Source organism: Myotis lucifugus, unplaced genomic scaffold (assembly GCF_000147115.1).
Source record: "Myotis lucifugus unplaced genomic scaffold, Myoluc2.0 scaffold_600, whole genome shotgun sequence".
Taxonomy (NCBI): domain Eukaryota; kingdom Metazoa; phylum Chordata; class Mammalia; order Chiroptera; family Vespertilionidae; genus Myotis; species Myotis lucifugus.
Window position 1 is genome coordinate 369400 of NW_005871648.1, and position 17310 is coordinate 386709.

At 45.8% G+C, this 17310-nt stretch overlaps 1 protein-coding gene across 1 annotated transcript in view; it reads left to right on the forward strand.

Annotated features, from left to right (window-relative positions):
* The first annotated feature begins 546 nt into the window (after positions 1-546).
* LOC102420198 (ras GTPase-activating-like protein IQGAP1) overlaps positions 547-17310 on the forward strand; it is a 78817-nt gene continuing 62053 nt past the window's right edge. Inside the window, exons 1-2 of the mRNA XM_023745890.1 lie at positions 547-695; positions 2621-2720. Of these exons, the coding sequence (XP_023601658.1) occupies positions 641-695; positions 2621-2720 (155 nt within the window). The 5' untranslated portion in view covers positions 547-640. The remainder of the gene's footprint in view (positions 696-2620; positions 2721-17310) is intronic.

Consider the following 17310-nt stretch of genomic DNA (forward strand, 5'->3'; position numbering starts at 1 on the left):
CTGCAGTCCGTCCCTCAGGGCAGTTGGGTTCTCCTTGCGTCCGATAAGCACACCCGGGGCCATTGCACAGGGCGCCCTCCTCAAAGGCCGTAGGTGCAGAGTTTAGCTCGGCAGGCGGGGGAGGGGACGGGGCCCACCTTTTTTATTTCAAGCCACCGCCAATGGCATCATTTTGTCCGAGATGCGGATGAGATGTCGGCCTCAGAGGGTAGGGCTCAGGGCGGGGCGGGCTTTCCTGGCCAAGCCGAACTGTTGGCGAGACTGACTGGCGGGCGGGCTCCGCCCACTTTCTTCCGCCTCTCGCCAGGCCGTAGAGGGCGCGGGGCGGGGCATGGGCGGAGCTGGGGCGGGAAAGCCTGTCAATGCCCCGCCCACTTCCGCCCGCTCCTGACGGCGCGGCAGGGTGCGGCCGCTGGGGCGGGGCCTCAGGGGAACAGGGCGGGGCCCCAGGGGCGGGGCCGGCTCTGTAGGGCGGGGCCTCGGGGACCAGGGCGGGGCCTCGGGGACCAGGGCGGGGCCTCGGGGACAGGGCGGGGCCGGGAGGGCAGGGAGCCCGCGCACTCTGCAGGAGCTGCAGCCACCGACGCCCGCGCCTCTAAGGTCTCACCGCTTCCTCAGCAGAGACCTGGGCTCGGCCGCCATGTCCGCCACGGAGGAGGTTGACGGGCTGAGCGTGTTCCGGCCGCACTATGGCTGTGAGTGCGGGGGCTCCGTGGGGGGTCTGGGGGCTGGGCTCTCTGCCTTTCCCAGGCGCCGTTTTTCCCGGGGGGCTCGGCCGGGCGGGTGGGGCAGGGGCGGGCTGCGGGGCCCGCGCCCCGGAAGAGCCGGAGCGGTGGGCGGGAAGGGGTGCGGGCGGCGGGGCTCCCAGCCCGCGCCCCTCGGTCTCCCAGGCGGCGGCGGGGGTCGGGGGGGGCACCCCAGGCGGCTTCCCCGCCGTCGCCCGGCCCGCTGCGGCTGGAGGGCCTCCCCCCGCGCCGCCCGCCCGCCTCCCCGCTCGGCCGAGATTGAGGGGACGGCCTAGGAGGGTGAGGTGGCAGGAGGACCGAGCAGGGCGTGTCCCGGGGACGAGACCGGGCTCTGCTCGTTCTTCCTGGGGAGCTGCTGCCCGAGTGCTGCGGGCGAGGGGGACCCCGGGTCCAGACCTGCCCGGTGCCGGGCGAGCCGAGAGGTGCGGCCCTGGGCGAGTCACTTCAGCTTTCTCCAGCTCGGTTCCTCCGTCAGGATTTCAAAAGCAATAAAACCAGAAAACCCTCGGACTTCTCATTTCTGTAGCTGCCCTGGGACGTCATTGCACGGCAGGCGGGATAGCTAGTCCTTGGGAGTCTTGAGGTTCTTGGGAGTCTTGAGGTTTTGGAGTGACGTTGAGTTTTTAAGGTAATTTTCCGCAGCCCCCGTTAAATGGGAGGCATTGTGTCACGTTTGTGACATTAAAGGCCAGAGCCGGTCCCTGCCTTCAGAGAACGTTTTAATCAGAGAGACGGACAGGTGTACCACCCCGTGATAATAAGGTGTCATAAAGATAAAAGATGCGTGGACACACCAGGCATAAAGAGGCGCCTGGGTGGGGATCAGCCTGGGGAAGGGGGAGGGGGGCATAGGTAGTGACATTGGAACAGAGCCTCCAAGTGTGCTGTCAAGTTTGATGGGGCAATAGACGTGGCCTGAAGAGGGAAGAGCATAAACTAAGATACGGAACAGCGTGGAGTGCACGGTGGTGGGAGGAACGGCAGGGAGCAGGGAGGAGAGTTTCCCAAAGTAGTTGGAGCTAAGTTGGGCAAGGCCTTGAATACCACCCCCAGGAGTTAGGAATTTATTCCAGACCCTGGGGGCCCAAGCAAGGGGTGGATTGCTTCGAGGTTAAGCTCACACACGGGATTGTGAGATAGACCATCTAGGTTTGAAGTCAGGCCCCACCACATGTTAGGCATGGGGGGGAGATCACCCTGCCTCAGTTTCCTCATCTGTAAAATGGGCGCCATCGTCGCAGGATTGCTGTGGGGCTTCAATGAGAGACTGCATGTAAAAGGCTCAGCACCATGACTTCCACTTTGCTCTCAATGACTGGACTGCTGGCTTTGGTTATTTTATTTTTATTTTTTTAAATATATTTTATTGATTTTTTTATAGAGAGGAAGGGAGAGGGATAGAGAGTTAGAAACATCGATCAGCTGCCTCCTGCACACCCCAAACTGGGATGTGCCCGCAACCAAGGTACATGCCCTTGACCGGAATCGAACCTGGGACCTTTCAGTCTGCAGGCCGACGCTCTATCCACTGAGCCAAACCGGTTAGGGCTGGCTTTGGTTATTAATACAAGAGGGGAACGACATTTTCAGCTCCATTTAGAAAAAGTCTGGCGGGTGGACGAGGACAGATTTGGCCCCAAATGTCAACTTACTATTTTTCAAGTTATGCTAAACTATAGTGCATGTTCATATTATCATACTTTTTTTTTTTTTAAAAAGGGTAAGGTAGGTATAGTCCTGTTTTAGGAAAGTCATTCTAGTACACCTGTCCAGCCCCACATCTACAGGTTACCCTGACTAAGTGACAAGCAGGAATGTGATGATGTGGCGTCCTCTTATCGCTCAGAAAGGTTACGGATTCTTTCATGTTTCAGCTGTCCTGGATAATGAGAGACTCACTGCGGAGGAGATGGATGAAAGGAGGCGGCAGAATGTGGCTTATGAATACCTTTGTCACTTGGAAGAAGCCAAGAGGTAAAGATGGGCTGGCCGGAAAAAGAGATTGGGAGGAGGGAGCCGATAGGATGTGACCGCAGATAAAGGTCTCTTTCACTATGTTGTAGCTGTGTCTGCGGGAGGCCGGTGGTTTGAAGGAATAAGTATAGTTAGGGTGTTTATTCCTGGGAGCAAGGAACCTTGGTGGTAGTTTATTCATGAAACACTGATGGACATTTTTTTAAAAAAATTTTTAAATTCTTTATTGTTTAAAGTATGACGTATGGTGGACGTTTTTGTATACTGAAAAGTGTCCAAGTTTGTGTTGTTCTGATTTATGACCAGGGGGCCTGTGTGAGGCACTCCCAGCTCTGGGGGAGAAAAAGCATTGTTAGGATTAGAAGTTCTTGGGCTTTAATGTTTCACCAGTTTTTCATTCGTTTTGATTTATCTACGAGTTGGGTTCCTTCTCTCCTTGGCAGCGCTATGAGTATAGGCCAGGGGTGGGCAAACTTTTTGACTCGAGGGCCACAATGGGTTCTTAAACTGGACCGGAGGGCCGGAACAAAAGCATGGATGGAGTGTTTGTGTGAACTAATATAAATTCAAAGTAAACATCATTACATAAAAGGGTACGGTCTTTTTTTTTTTTTTTTTAGTTTTATTCATTTCAAACGGGCCGAATCCGGCGCGCGGGCCATAGTTTGCCCATGGCTGGTATAGGCCCACCCATTGGGCAGTCCTCAGAGACAGCTTACCAGAGGCAGTGTCCTCTGCATCCTTTGTGAAGCGAATGTACAGCTGCTCTTTTGCTTCATCAGATGTCCGAGGCCTTTTGTGGCCATATTCTTAGAGTCTCGATTTGCTATCCGTTGTTCGTTCCTTTTGTCCTGGCGCCCTGTTCCTTTGAATGTCCCGGGGCAGAGAGATGTAATTACAGATCAGGTATCCTATAAGGGAGCTTTGGCGGAAAAGGCCAGCAAGGGATATAATGACAGGTATTCGTGATGCATAGGCTAATGAAAATCATGGATGTTTGAAATGTGACTAATAAATAAGATTTTTTGTTTATTTTTAATTCTGAAAATATAAAAAAAAGCTATAGGAAAGTCCAAGGACAGTACAGCAAACATGCATGTATTTCAGCAGGAACAAATGTTAGCCCTTTCAGATCTTTCTCTTTCCTCTAAAAAAGACACGGTGGCGTTCCCTTTGTGCCCCTTCCTCGTCCTGTTTCCCCTTCGTCCTGTCCCTGGGGCTACCACTAACATGCATTTGGTGTGTCCTCTTGAATCCAGGCTTTTTCCCGGAGCTTGAAGCTCTCCCGGGAGACTGTGGGATTAGCGATGATTGAGGTGGGGAGAATTGTTTTTCTAAATGGAAGGTTAGACACCAGAGGAGTGTGTTATTATAAAAGGGGTTGGTTTCCTATACAAAGTCTGTAAGGACTTCTTGAACAAGAAGATGCAGCCCTCTGCTCCTCCAGCTGTGACTGGTTCTAGCTTTGGAAGGTCAGAGAGTTTGGGAGCTGCAGCTGGTCTGAGAGTCCAGGTTGTGCTCTGTGAAGCCTTGTTGATTCCGTTGAGGTGAGCTGGGGATGGACAGGCAGACGGAGCCTCAACTCACCTTCCTTCCCGCATCCAAAGCAGTTCTGTTTTTTGTTTTATTTTATTTTTTAAAATATATTTTTACTGATTTCAGAGAGGAAGGGAGAGGGAGCGAAATTGAAACATCAGTGATGAGAGAGAATCATTGATTGGCTGCCTCCTGCACGCCCCACACTGGGGATCGAGCCCACAACCCGGGTATGCGCTCTTGACTGGAATCGAACCCGGGACCCTTCAGTCCGCAGGCTGACGCACCATCCACTGAGCTAAACCAGCTAGGGCTGTTTTATTTTTAAGTGTATTGACTTTTTGAGACAGACAGACAGACAGGCAGACACATCGATTTGTTTTCCACTCATTTATGCATTCATTGGTTGATTTTGGTCCTGTTGGGGGTTGAAACCTGCAACTTTGGCGCATTGGGACAACGCTCTCACCAACTGACTTATGGGCCAGGACTCTGCTTTTGTTTTAATATTGGGTTTGACAGTGAAATTTCCTTGTTACACAGGGTATCTTGGCTGACACCCACTTGTCACCACTAATCTAGTTCAACCATCTCATTTCAGTGGGGAAACTGAGGCTAGAGCTTTCATGGTCTATGTGTAGTTTTCTTGATGGAAGAATAATTGTCATCATTTTATGGAGTGGTTCTTAACTAGATGTGGGCATTAGAATCACCTAGGAAACTTCCCAAAAATACAGATATCCAGGCTTACCACAGAGATTCTGGTTCAGTAGACCTGGGCCGGGAGGTCAGACACCTGTATATTGTAAATGCTTCTAGTGGTTCTGATGGTCCCCCCGCGTTGAGAAACAAGATTTAAAATGTTTTTAGAAGTCTGCTTGCCCGGTCGTTGTGGCTCAGTGGTTAAGCATCAACCTATAAACCAAGAGATCATGGTTCGATGCCCAGGTTGCGGGCTCGATCCCCTGTATGATTCTCTCTCATCATTGTTTCTCTCTCGCCCTTTCCTTTTGTTTCTCTCTCGCCCTTTCCTTTCCTCTCTGAAATCAATCAAGACATATATATATATATGGAGTCTGCCTATGCTGGGATATCATAACCTGAATAAAATGATGCTTTTATAATTACATTTCCTTCTTCAGTTGCTGCCCTAGCAAGGTATTTCATTTGTCAGGTGTTTTTTCCAGTATAGGAAGGTAGCCCATTTTCTTTAAAATCCCTCCAGGGGGCATGATCACCTAGGGTGTTTTTTTAGTTGGGTGTTTTTGCATACTTAGTGAGACGTTTGTGATAGTCTTAATTTTTTATGCTTTGGCCAGAAGAGAGGACATAATAGTGGCAGTTACATGCCCCGGTACATGCTGCCTGCTGGCCAGGCATTGTGAAATGTGCTTGGTTTATTTAATTTTTTTAAAAAAATATTTTTTATTAATTTCAGAAAGGAAGGGAGAGGGAGAGAAAGAGATAGAAATATCAATGATGAGAATCATTGGTCGGCTGTCTTCTGCAAACCCCCTCCTGGGGATAGAGCCCTGAACCCGGGCATGTGCCCTGACCAGCAATCGAACCGTGACCTCCTGATTCATAGATTGATGCTCAACCACTGAGCCACGCTAGCTGGGCATGCTGGTTTTTTTTTTTTGGAGGCAATCATTTAAACCTGGACGTGGTGAATTTTTTGTTTAAAGATTTGATTAGGAAATCAACGTTGGAAGCCCCTATTTAGATTTTACAACCAGTCAAGGTTAGGGAAAGAAGCCTGGAATGCCCTGCTGAGAACAGAGGACTGGATCCCTCCCGGCCGGCCACCTGCTGTGTTTGAGGTGCCCGCAGGCAGATCACATGCTCTTCCTTATGCGCTTGGGACTTCAGCTCCAGCTGTGTCTCTTTTATTTATTTACCAGAGGCCCAATGCACGAAATTCGTGCAAGAGTAAGCCTGCCTTCCCCCGGTTGCCGGCACCAGCTTCCCTCTGGCACCCGGGACCTGGCTTCCCTCGCAGCCCCGGCTTCAGCTTCGTCCGGAAGGATGTCCAGTCTATTTAGCATATTACACTTTTATTATTATAGATTTATTTATTTTTTTAAATTGATTTCAGAGAGGAAGGGATAAAGAGATAGAGAGATAGAAATATCAATGATGAGAGAGAATCATTGATTGGCTGCCTCCTGCATGCCCCCTACTGCAGTTGGGGGGGGATTGAGCCCACAAGCCGGGCATGTGCCCTTGGCCAGAATTGAACCTGGGACCCTTTAGTCTGCAGGCCTATGCTCTATCCCAGCGTTTCTTAACCTGTGGGTTTCGACCCCTTTGGGGGTCGAACGACCCTTTCACAGGGGCCGCCTAAGACCATCGGAAAACACATCTATAATTACATATTGTTTTTGTGATTCATCACTATGCTTTCATTATGTTCGATTTGTAACCATGAAAATACATCCTGCCTATCAGATATTTACATGACGATTCATAACAGTAGCAAAATGACAGTTATGAAGGAGCAACGAAAATAATCTTATGGTTGGGGGTCACCACAACATGAGGAACTGTATTAAAGGGTCGCGGCATTAGGAAGGTTGAGAACCACTGCTCTATCCCCTGAGCCAAACCGGCGAGGGCCCAGTTGTATCTCTTAACCTGGAGAGCTGGGCTGCCCCTTCTGTGCTGCGAGGGCCCCTCTTTCCCCTCGAGCACAAGCCCCGTTCGCCTTTTTGGTTTGGCCCCATCCTGCTTCCTTTGTAACCTCCACCCCTCCCAAACTGGAAGAGCCGCCAGGGTCTGGAATTTACACCGGTTCCAAGGCCAGGAAGAAAGATCAGAGAGATCCAGGGGAGAAAAGGTCCCCCTCTTTAGTTCTATTTATAAGACCGCCGCTCCTCCCACTCGAGGCTCCACCTTGCAGGACAGTGGCCCCATTGTGTATCGCAGGGCACGCCGTTTTCCTTGTACCTGCAACAGAGCTCTTCAGTGGAAGGAGCGGAGAGTGACTATGACTGTGGAGACAGTGTGTGTAAGTAAGAGCGTGTGCAGAGAAACGAGAGAGGGCTGTGGGTGTGGGTTTGTGTTTCCCCAAAAAGTTAACTGGGAAAATTTAGGGGTGATTCCACAAAAGTATGCACTGGGGTGGCTGGGAAATAGAAAATGCAGAGCTTCTGCTTTCTTTATTCTTTGGGGAGTAGCTTCAATGTAGAAGTTAAGTTATTGTTCTAATGAAATATTACCTAAGGATATCGGGCTTTTTGCTAGGGCTACAGAGCAGATCAAGGACTTTATCAAGAGCCATCTGAAATTACATGTGTATGCTTAAATGCAGGTTTATTTTCATCCTTTTGCCTGTTCTAATTGGGCTTTTCATTTGTTTTGGCTAAGGAGCAGTAGGAATGCACAGCATTGTCACTCAAGGGAAGGTGGTGAGATTTAAATATGTGAGGTCTTGCACAGGAAGAAGTGATAGATCAGAAAAAATAGATCAGGTGACAAAAATAGATCAGGTGGAAAAAAAAAGGAAGAGAACATATCAGGTAGGGCAATCTGAAGATAAAGAGAGTAGTACTGGAAATGGGATTAAATTCAGGCCCGGCCTTCCTGGCTCAGTGAGGCAGCCAATCAATGATTCTTTCTCATCATTGATGTTTCTTTTTTCAAATATATTTTTATGGATTTCAGAGAGGAAAGGAGAAGGGGGGAGAGAGAGAGAGAGAAACATTAATGATGAAAGAGAATCATTGATCAATTGCCTTCTGCACACCCCACACTGGGGATGGAGCCCCGCAACCCGGGGCGTGTGCCCTGACTGGGAATCGAACCGTGACCTCCTGGTTCATAGGTCGACGCTCAACCACTGAGCCATGCCAGCTGGGCTCATCATTGCTGTTTCTCTCTCTCTCCCCCCCTTCCATTCTGAAGTACATAAAAAAATATATATATATTTTAAATTCAGTTAGGTTAAAGGTCACAGGAAGAAGGTTAGTTCCAGGTTATTTCCAGCACTCTCCCACTTCACATTTAGGGTTCCGTCTTTCAGAGGCTTGCTGGTGTGCCTTTTCAGGACTGTCACGAGCCACCCTTCTCCTGCTCAGTGTCCAGCTCAAGGAGTAGGGCACACCCCCTTATGGAAGGGAAAGTAAGGGCTGTGGCTGGTTAGAGACGGTCAGAAACCACGACAGTCGCACTAGATAGAGGCACTTTGCCTTCTGTCATTTAGGGGAGTTGAAAAGTTTCTTGGAAGGAAATCAGGTCTTGAGAAGAAATCCTCTTCTGTGCATGGGTCTTGGTGGTTGGCATTGACCCTTTTCTGGGATGAACTCTTCAGATCTCCTCTCCCCTAACTGGGATCTGAATTTCAGTAACATCTGGATAGGCCCAGGCTGGCCCACCGTGATCCTGAAAACAGACGTTAAAGACATGGAAGAGGCAAGAAAATAAAATGGATAGGTGAGGTAACTAGGAAGAACAGCTTGCCCACCGGCTTCTAGAATTTTCCAGTGGAGGATTATCACTTAACGATCGAGGGGGATCATTTTTAGGAGGTGACTCAAGCTCTTCTTTAGCAGATGAGAAAACTAGTCTAATTGCCTCGGGAGACCCAGTGTGATTAGGGGGCTACCTAGCATATGGCTTCTTGGTGGCACGTTGGCACAGCCAGCTGGATGCATTCATGTGTTCATAATTATCAAGGGAGGAAGTGTGGTGTGGGATTTATTCTTAACTCTCTTTTAAAATGGTGACATAAATGAAAACCTCTGATCTCTTTTCCGAAACTTAGTGCAGCTGCATGCCACAGACTCCTGGTAAGAAGTGGATTGCATTGAAATAGAAGTGTATTTGTTATAAAGTGATTCAAATTGAGAGCAGTAACAATAGTTACTTTCCATATAGTAACAATGTTATAAGTGGGAGGTTAGTTCCTAGTGTGGCCACGTAAAGCTTTTTACCCAACTGTGTAGCTGAGACTGTTAGCAAATTTATAATTAAGAAATGGGAAGAGGCCCTAGCCGGTTTGGCTCAGTGGATAGAGCGTCAGCCTGCGGACTGAAGGGTCCCAGGTTCGATTCCGGACAAGGGCACATGCCTGGGTTGCAGACTCAATCCCTGGTGTGGGGCGTGCAGGAGGCAGCCGATCAATGATTCTCTCTCATCATTGATGTTTCTATCTCCTCCCTTCCTCTAGTTAAAAAAAAAATGTGGTGCTCACTTCTGCAGCACATATTAGGCAGTCAGCTAGTTAGTAGCTATCATTATCACTAAGAAAAGTCATATGACTATAATCTCAAAATACTAAATATCAAGTAAAACAGAACTGGAAAAAGTCTGATGAAAACGTCTTTGAAAATCTTGGCTTCAATGATACACGAAGTGAAAAGAAGGAGGACTTTCAGTTTGGGCAGGTGTGAGTTCTGAGTCTGCTTTTGCAAGTTGCTTTAACCTCAGGGAGTGAGCCTAAATTTGTCCTTTGCAAAATGATCTACCATGCATCTTAGGAGTTGCTGTGAGCGTGCCTGGCACAGTGTCTAAGTACAGTCGGCATTCACTAAATCTATTCTTTATCCTGGTCCTTGATGGCAAAGCCAATTTACTATAAAGATGAAGTATTCATAAACTTTTCTGGGTACTTTCAAGGTCCTAAAGTCTGATAGACCTAGTTTTTCCACTTCAGACTTAAGCGCTTGTCTTAAAAAGGAACTCCAGAAACAGGCTACTCTCTAGGAAGTAGGATAGAGGTGGATGGTATGAGAGGACTGTTCCCTTTTTATTTAATGCCCTTCTGTATATTTAAATTGCTTTTTACAATGATCATGAATTTTAAAAGAAAAAAGGAATGAAGAAAAGGGAAATACTGTCTAACAATTTTAATTTATTTATTATTTTATTTTTATTTTAAATATATATTTTTATTGATTTCAGAGAGGAAGGGAGAGGGAGAGAGAGCTAGAAACATCTATGATGAGAGAGAGAATCATAAGTCGGCTGCCTCCTGCACAACCCCTACTGGGGATCGAGCCTTGCAACCTGGGCATGTGCCCTGACTGGCAATCGAAGTGTGACCTCCTGGTTCATAGATCAATGTTCAACCACTGAGCAACACCGGCCGAGCTGTCTAACATAATTTTTAGATTGTAATCATGAATTTAGATTTTTAAAATGGCTATAGTGCCATTTAATTACGATTTTCAATGGGTACATAATGTTCATACTTTATTTATTCCGGTTTAATATTATATTGCTTTGATTGCTGGAAAGGTTAAATATTTCCCTACCTATTTGTTTACCAGTTTTATTTTAGGTTGTATATCTTCTGGGGTTATGATGTTAACTTTTGTGAGTACCCTTATAATATGGATGTCCTACAGTTAATAATATTGTATTGCATTTTTGAAAGTGACTAAGATAGTAGATCTTATCGACTCACAGGAAATGTATTTTCTTTGTAACCATGTACGGGGATGTGTGTTAACTAGACTTTCTGTGGTGATCATTTTATAATAGACAAAAATATATAATCATTATGTTGTACCTCTTTTTTTTTTTTGAAGTGAACATATCAAGATTTTACTGTCATAATAATAAAACAAAGTATGAAGCTTAGAACTGGATCACTTGACCCTTTCTCTTATCTCCTTCCAGTTCAGAATGCTTGCATCTCTTCATAGCCAGCATTCTCTTAGATCTGCAGTTGAGCTCAACGCATTCCAGCCTCGGCACAATCTTCTTTGTTTTTTTAGCCTTTTTTCAGAAAATCGGCTTAGTCTGCCCACCGTGGCCGCTCTGCCTCCTGTCACAACGCCGCTTTCCCTGCGCACACAGAGAGAGAATCCTTGCCCTTCTTGTACTGTGTTACTTTGTGGGGCTGGTGCTTGCCACCTTCTCACAGAAAGTTCGCCGGGTTTTAGGAATGTTCACCATGTTTGCGAGCGCTATCAGCTGGGAAAGCATGTTGTACCTCTTAAACTAATACAATGTTATATGTCAGTTATACCTCAGTTTCCAAAAAGAATCTGAACGTCAACCTTCTGTCTTATTTGCTACCAATATTTCCCTTAATTTTCCGCTGTCTTTGTTATTTCACTGTACAGTTTTGTTTTGTTTTTATTTATTTTTTACAGAGAGGAAGGGAGAGGGATAGAGAGTCAGAAACATCGATAAGAGAGAAACATCGATCAGCTGCCTCCTGCACACCTCCCACTGGGGATGTGCCCGCAACCAAGGTTCATGCCCTTGACTGGGATCGAACCTGGGACCCTTGAGTCCGCAGGCCGACGCTCTAACTTAGCAAACCGGTTAGGGCTCATTGTACAGTTTTAAATTTTGTCACTTAAATGTTAATCTTTCTGTTTATAATATCTTCTAAATTCAAAGTTTAGATAGTTTAACTTCTCTACAGCCTTGCTAAAATTTGAAGTTTTATATTCTGTTATCTTTTCCCTGATTTAGTGATTTAATGTTTTTTAAGAATCTAAGTCTTTAAAATTCGTGGTGTTTCTAAATTATTCTGATATATTTAAAAAACAGTGTTATTACTACCTATTAACAGTTGATGTCTGCTTTCTCAGATGTTAGATTACATATAGTTCTAGGCTTTTTATTCTGTTATGGTGAACTATATTTCGTTTTTCCTGAGAAAATAGATATGATTTAATTTTCTTGTACTTATTGAGAAGTAGTACCTGAAGCTAGCATGATTTTATTAAAAAGTACGTTTTTAGCCCTAGCCGGTTTGGCTCAGTGGATAGAGCGTCGACATGCAGACCAAAGGGTCCCAGGTTCGATTCCGGCTAAGGGCACGTACCTCGGTTGCAGGCTCCTCCTCAGCCCGGGCCCTGGTCAGGGATCGTGCAGGAGGCAACCAATCGATGTGTTTCTCTCACATCGGTGTTTCTCTCTGTCTTTCCCTCTCTCTGAAAATCAATGGAAAAAAAAAAGTCCTTGGGTGAGGATTGAAAAAATATATGTTTTTATTGATTTTAGAGGGTAAGGGAGAGAGAGAGAAACATTGATGTGAGAGAGAAACATGGATTAGTTGCCTCCCACACAAATGCACCTGGGTCAGGGACCAAACCCGAAACCTGGGCTTGTGCCCTGACCAGGAGTTAAACTGGTGTCCCCTTGGTGCACGGGATGACACCCAACCAACTGAGCCACGCCGGCCAGGGCTGAAGGGAGCTTGATTTTAACTTCATGACAAGTAACTTCTTTTTACACCTTTTCATGACTTGAAACTTGTGAAATTCTTGTTTCTTGAGGTTTCCCCACCTTACATCTTAGAGTTGATGTCAGCTTAGTAATTCTGCCGGTAATGAGACTCTTCTGGGTTTATGATATCTTTTTTGTTTGTTTATTTTAGCTCTAGGAAATGGTCTATTATACCTTGATTTGGTTCTGATTCATTAGTTCTGTCTTGGGGGTGCCTTTGGTTGGTTAGATCTGCACAGTCTGTTTTATGGCTGTTCTTCATTTTGTTTATCTTGTTTGAATCAGCGTTCTAGATGTCTCGCATATATCTTCTGCCTCACTGACTTGATTTTCTACCATCTTGATTTTTTCCATTGGTTCGGTTAATGGTAGTTGCTAAGCCATGTGGTATTGCAGTTTTCATTTTGAACTATTAACTCCTTTTTCCTCTCCGCTCTTTTTTTTTATTTTAAATATATTTTTATTGATTTCAGAGAGGAAGGGAGAGGTAGAGAGAGATAGAAACATCAGTGATGAGAGAGAATCATTGATCGGCTGCCTCCTGCATGTCCCCTACTGGGAATTGAGCCTGCAACCCAGGCATGTGCCTTTGACCGGAATCGAACCCGGGACCCTTCAGTCTGCAGGCCGATGCTCTATCCACTGAGCCAAACTGGCTAGGGCTCCTCTCTGCTCTTGATAATAAATCACATGGTCTCTGATTAGTTCATGAAGAATAATGTGACACAAAGGATCCCTTTTAGGTGGAAAAAAGGAGATGGTAGCCAAGAGAATTGGACTTAATATTTTCAGTAAGTCTCGGGTGGATATGACCACAGGAAACTATTGTTAACTGGCCAGGTTGAGTGTCTGAATTGTTCACCAAAGTTGGGCAAGTCTGACTAGGCTAAGCAGATCATTAATTTGACCTAATTTGGCGTATATTTCCTTCTGTTCTTAGAGGTCAGAGCAACAATAGTGTAAATGAAACTATAGAAAAAAAAAAAAGATTTTAGGGCCTAAGTTGGCATGTTCTAGGAACTTAATTTTCTGGCTTTGCATAGTGAGCTGCCTCTGATTTCTGCAGAATTCCTTCTGCTTCACAGTTAAGCAATTCTCCTTACCTGTTGGTAGTAGAAACTGATTTGAACATTTTGAAGCCGTGTGGTATTCGATGGACTGCTGGTTGTTTCCAGCTGTGGCTGCTAAAGAAACCCTTTCATAGGAAGTATTTGTGTAAGAAAGTGCTGGAAGGCAAAGTGAGACCATCCGGAAGTGATTCATATTATTGGGGCTGTTTATTTAATGTGTGGCTTGGTTGCCTAGCGACTATCTTTGAGCAAGCTGAGGGGAGCGACACTTCTGCTGTGAGGTCCCGTTGCCTACCTGACCAAATCAGGGCTCTGCGTCTTGATTTTTCTTCTGGAAGAGCCCCTGGTAATCTGATTGATACCCGTGCTTTCAAAGACTCTTCAACATACAAATGAAAGATCTGGTTAATGGTTTATTTTAAAGAGAGTTTAGTTGCTTAAGCTTGAGTGTGTTTTTTTTTAATTTTTGCTTATAATTATATGTTGGGAAAAATTACTTTATTTTTCAATAAGGCATTTTATTTTAGAAACCTTCATACTTCAAGTAAACCAAACCCCCCCACCCCCACCCCAATCCAAAAACCCAATCTGGCCATTTGCACCAGTGTCAGTATTCTCCTTCTCCCTGTCTTCAGCATTGTTATCGCCCGTGTCATTTATTAAGCACTTCTTATGTGCTAGGCACTGTGTACGCACCGTCTAATGAGCTATTCTTGAAGTTCTGGGAGGTGCTTATTCTTATCTGCATTTAACAGAAAAGAAAGCAAAGCTCAGAGAAGCGGACGCGCCCGGCTAGTAAGTGGTTGATCCAGATTTCAGGTTTGGCGAGGACTCCACAGCCCTCGTCGGCACTACGTCTGCTTCTAAAAATAATAATGACAGCAGCAGCAACCACCAGTGATGAACAGAATGATGATGTAGTAATTTACATGCAGCATTACTGGGAGAGGGGCGTTATTTTTATTTATTTTAAGTTTTCATTTCTTCAGTTTCTCCGGGCTGTCTTTTTTTTATTTTTTTTCCTGTGCAACCTCTCTTCTGGCTTAGAGAACAAATCTGCTCTTTTCAGTAAGGATCATCTCTCTTTTATTTTTAATATATTTTTATTGATTTCGGAGAGGAAGGGAGAGGGAGAGAGAAATATCAATGATGAGAGAGAGTCATTGATCGGCTGCCTCCTGCACGCCCCACACTGGGCATGGAGCCTGCAACCTGGGCGTGTGCCCTGATCGGGAATCGAACCATGACCTCCTGGTTCATAGGTTCATACCTGGTAGGTTGACACTCAACTACTGAGCCACTCTGGCCAGGCGGCATTATTTTTATTTTAAAGAGGGAAAAAAATGAGTTTGTGTCACTTTGTCTCAAGATCATAGAACTACCTGTGGGATTCAAGCCCAGGTCTGTGTGACACCAGCGCCCAGTGCTGTCACCTCTGTGGGCACCGACAGTCTTCCACCTGCCGATCCGACTGTGTGAGGCCGAGTCTCCGATTTCTGTGTCTAACTAGATTGTTGGACTTTGTCATATACTTTTTTTTTAAATTCACTCAGAGCTAAAGACAGCGATAGGCTTACCTGAGTCGAGGTTCAGTGTTTGTTGATTGGTGAAAGATTTGTGCGTCCGTGCTTATAAGAAATACAGCTAACGTAAAATCGAAGTGATTTCTTTTTTTTTTTTTTTTTTAAATATATTTTTTTATTGATTTTTTACAGAGAGGAAGGGAGAGAGATAGAGAGTCAGAAACATCGATGAGAGAGAAACATCGATCAGCCGCCTCCTGCACATCTCCCACTGGGGATGTGCCCGCAACCCAGGTACATGCCCTTGACCGGAATCGAACCCGGGACCCTTCAGTCCGCAGGCCGACGCTCTATCCACTGAGCCAAACCGGTTTCGGCTCGAAGTGATTTCTATGGGCGTCTAGAAACATGGTAATTGGCCTCTGGTGAATGTGTATATTTCACGTTGTTGACGTAACTTCTGCTCACCGAGAAGGTCTCCATGGAAGGGGAAGTGGATGCAGTAGAGGTTATGTAGTTACATACAGTGACTTGCGGGGGGCGGGGCGAGGGGGCGGGCTGCAGAGTTCCTGATTGGTTTTCTTTCTCATAACCTGTTACCTGCTTTTGATTCAGTTTAGAAAGGCTTCCCTTCTTGCCCTACCCAGTTTGGCTCAGTGCACGGAGTGTCGGCCTGCAGACCGAAGGGCTGGGTTTGATTCCGGTCAAGGGCACGTACCTCGGTTGCAGGCTCCTCCCCGGCCTGGGCCCTGGTCGGGGCAGGTGCAGGGGACAAGCAATCGATGTGTTTCTCTCACATCGATGTTTCTCTGTGTCTTTTCCTCTCTCTTCCACTCTCTCTAAAAATCAATGGAAAAATGTCCTCGGGTGAGGATTTAGGAAAAAAAGAAAAAGAAAAAAAGAAAAGCTTTCCTTCTCCCCAATTGCTTGTATTTTGTTGTGTTTTGTGTGTGTGTGTGTGTGTGTGTGTGTGTGTGTGTGTAATAATGACCGCATGCAGACAGGAGTGGCAAATTGGATTGGAAATTGCCTTGGATCGTTTGGCGAGATCTGTCTTTTTTGGTGTTGTGGGCGGAGGGAAGGCCTGTCCGAAAGCCTCTATTTCTTCTTTGCTCAGAATACCTTCCTGTTGACTCATTGGAAATCATAACGAAAAGCAGAAGGGAGCATTAGAGAGGCAGCTGCCAGCCCAGGGCGTGGCTTCTGTTAGGACAGATGCTTGGGGACTGAGAGAACGCCGGTTTTCAGAAAAAAGTGTGAGACTTTGGAGAAGAAGCAAATACTGTTATTGTGATATAAATAGAAAGTATCAGTCTGTTGCTAAAGGCCATTAATTAGCAACATAGAAAACGAAAAGTATTTTTTTGAATAGGATTAATGAGTGTTCCTAGAAACTGAAGCAGGAGGAACTGAAGTATAAAAGGAGGGAATGGGGCAAAAGTAGCGTCTGTGGAGGTTGTACGAGTTGGCATGTTCCTCAGTAATAAATGAGGGCTGCTTTCTCCATCATCTCATCAACTTAAGAGTATTAGTTTTTTTAAAAAAATACTTGCCGAAGCCGGTTTGGCTCAGTGGATAGAGCGTCGGCCTGCGGACTGAAGGGTCCCAGGTTCGATTCCGGTCGAGGGCATGTGCCTGGGTTGCGGGCACATCCCCAGTGGGGAGTGTACAGGAGGCAGCTGATCGATGTTTCTCTCTCATCGATGTTTCTAACTCTCTATCTCTCTCCCTTCCTCTCTGTAAAAAGTCAATAAAATATATTTAAAAAAATATATTTGTGAATTTTATAGGTGAAAGTAGTATTTCGTGGAAGTTTTACTTTCGGATGGTTGAATTCTGAGCGAAGCAGAGCCTCTTCACATGTGATGAAAAGCCATCTGTAGTTCCTTCTCTGTCCATTGTTTCGGCAGAGCCCTTGGCGCACATAGAAAAAGGGGTCTTTTCTTACTGATTTGTAAGGGGTCTCAATCTCTGGAGGATGCTGACCCCTCGGATGCCGTATGCGTAGTAGATAATTGTTCCAGTTTGTTCTTTAACTTTTGACTTTAACGTTTTAAAATAGTTTAGAATTTTAAAGCTCTTGGTTATTTTGAGCTTTTGGGCTCTATGTTACTTGTAGAGAGTTCTTCTCTATACCGAGACTTTACAAAAACATTCCCCTGTACTTTCTTCTAGTATTTTTAGTATATAAAGAGTTTCAACATTTGATCCATTTGGAATTTATGTTGGTGCGAGGAGTGAAGTAGAGATCCTGCTTCTCTCCCCCCCCCC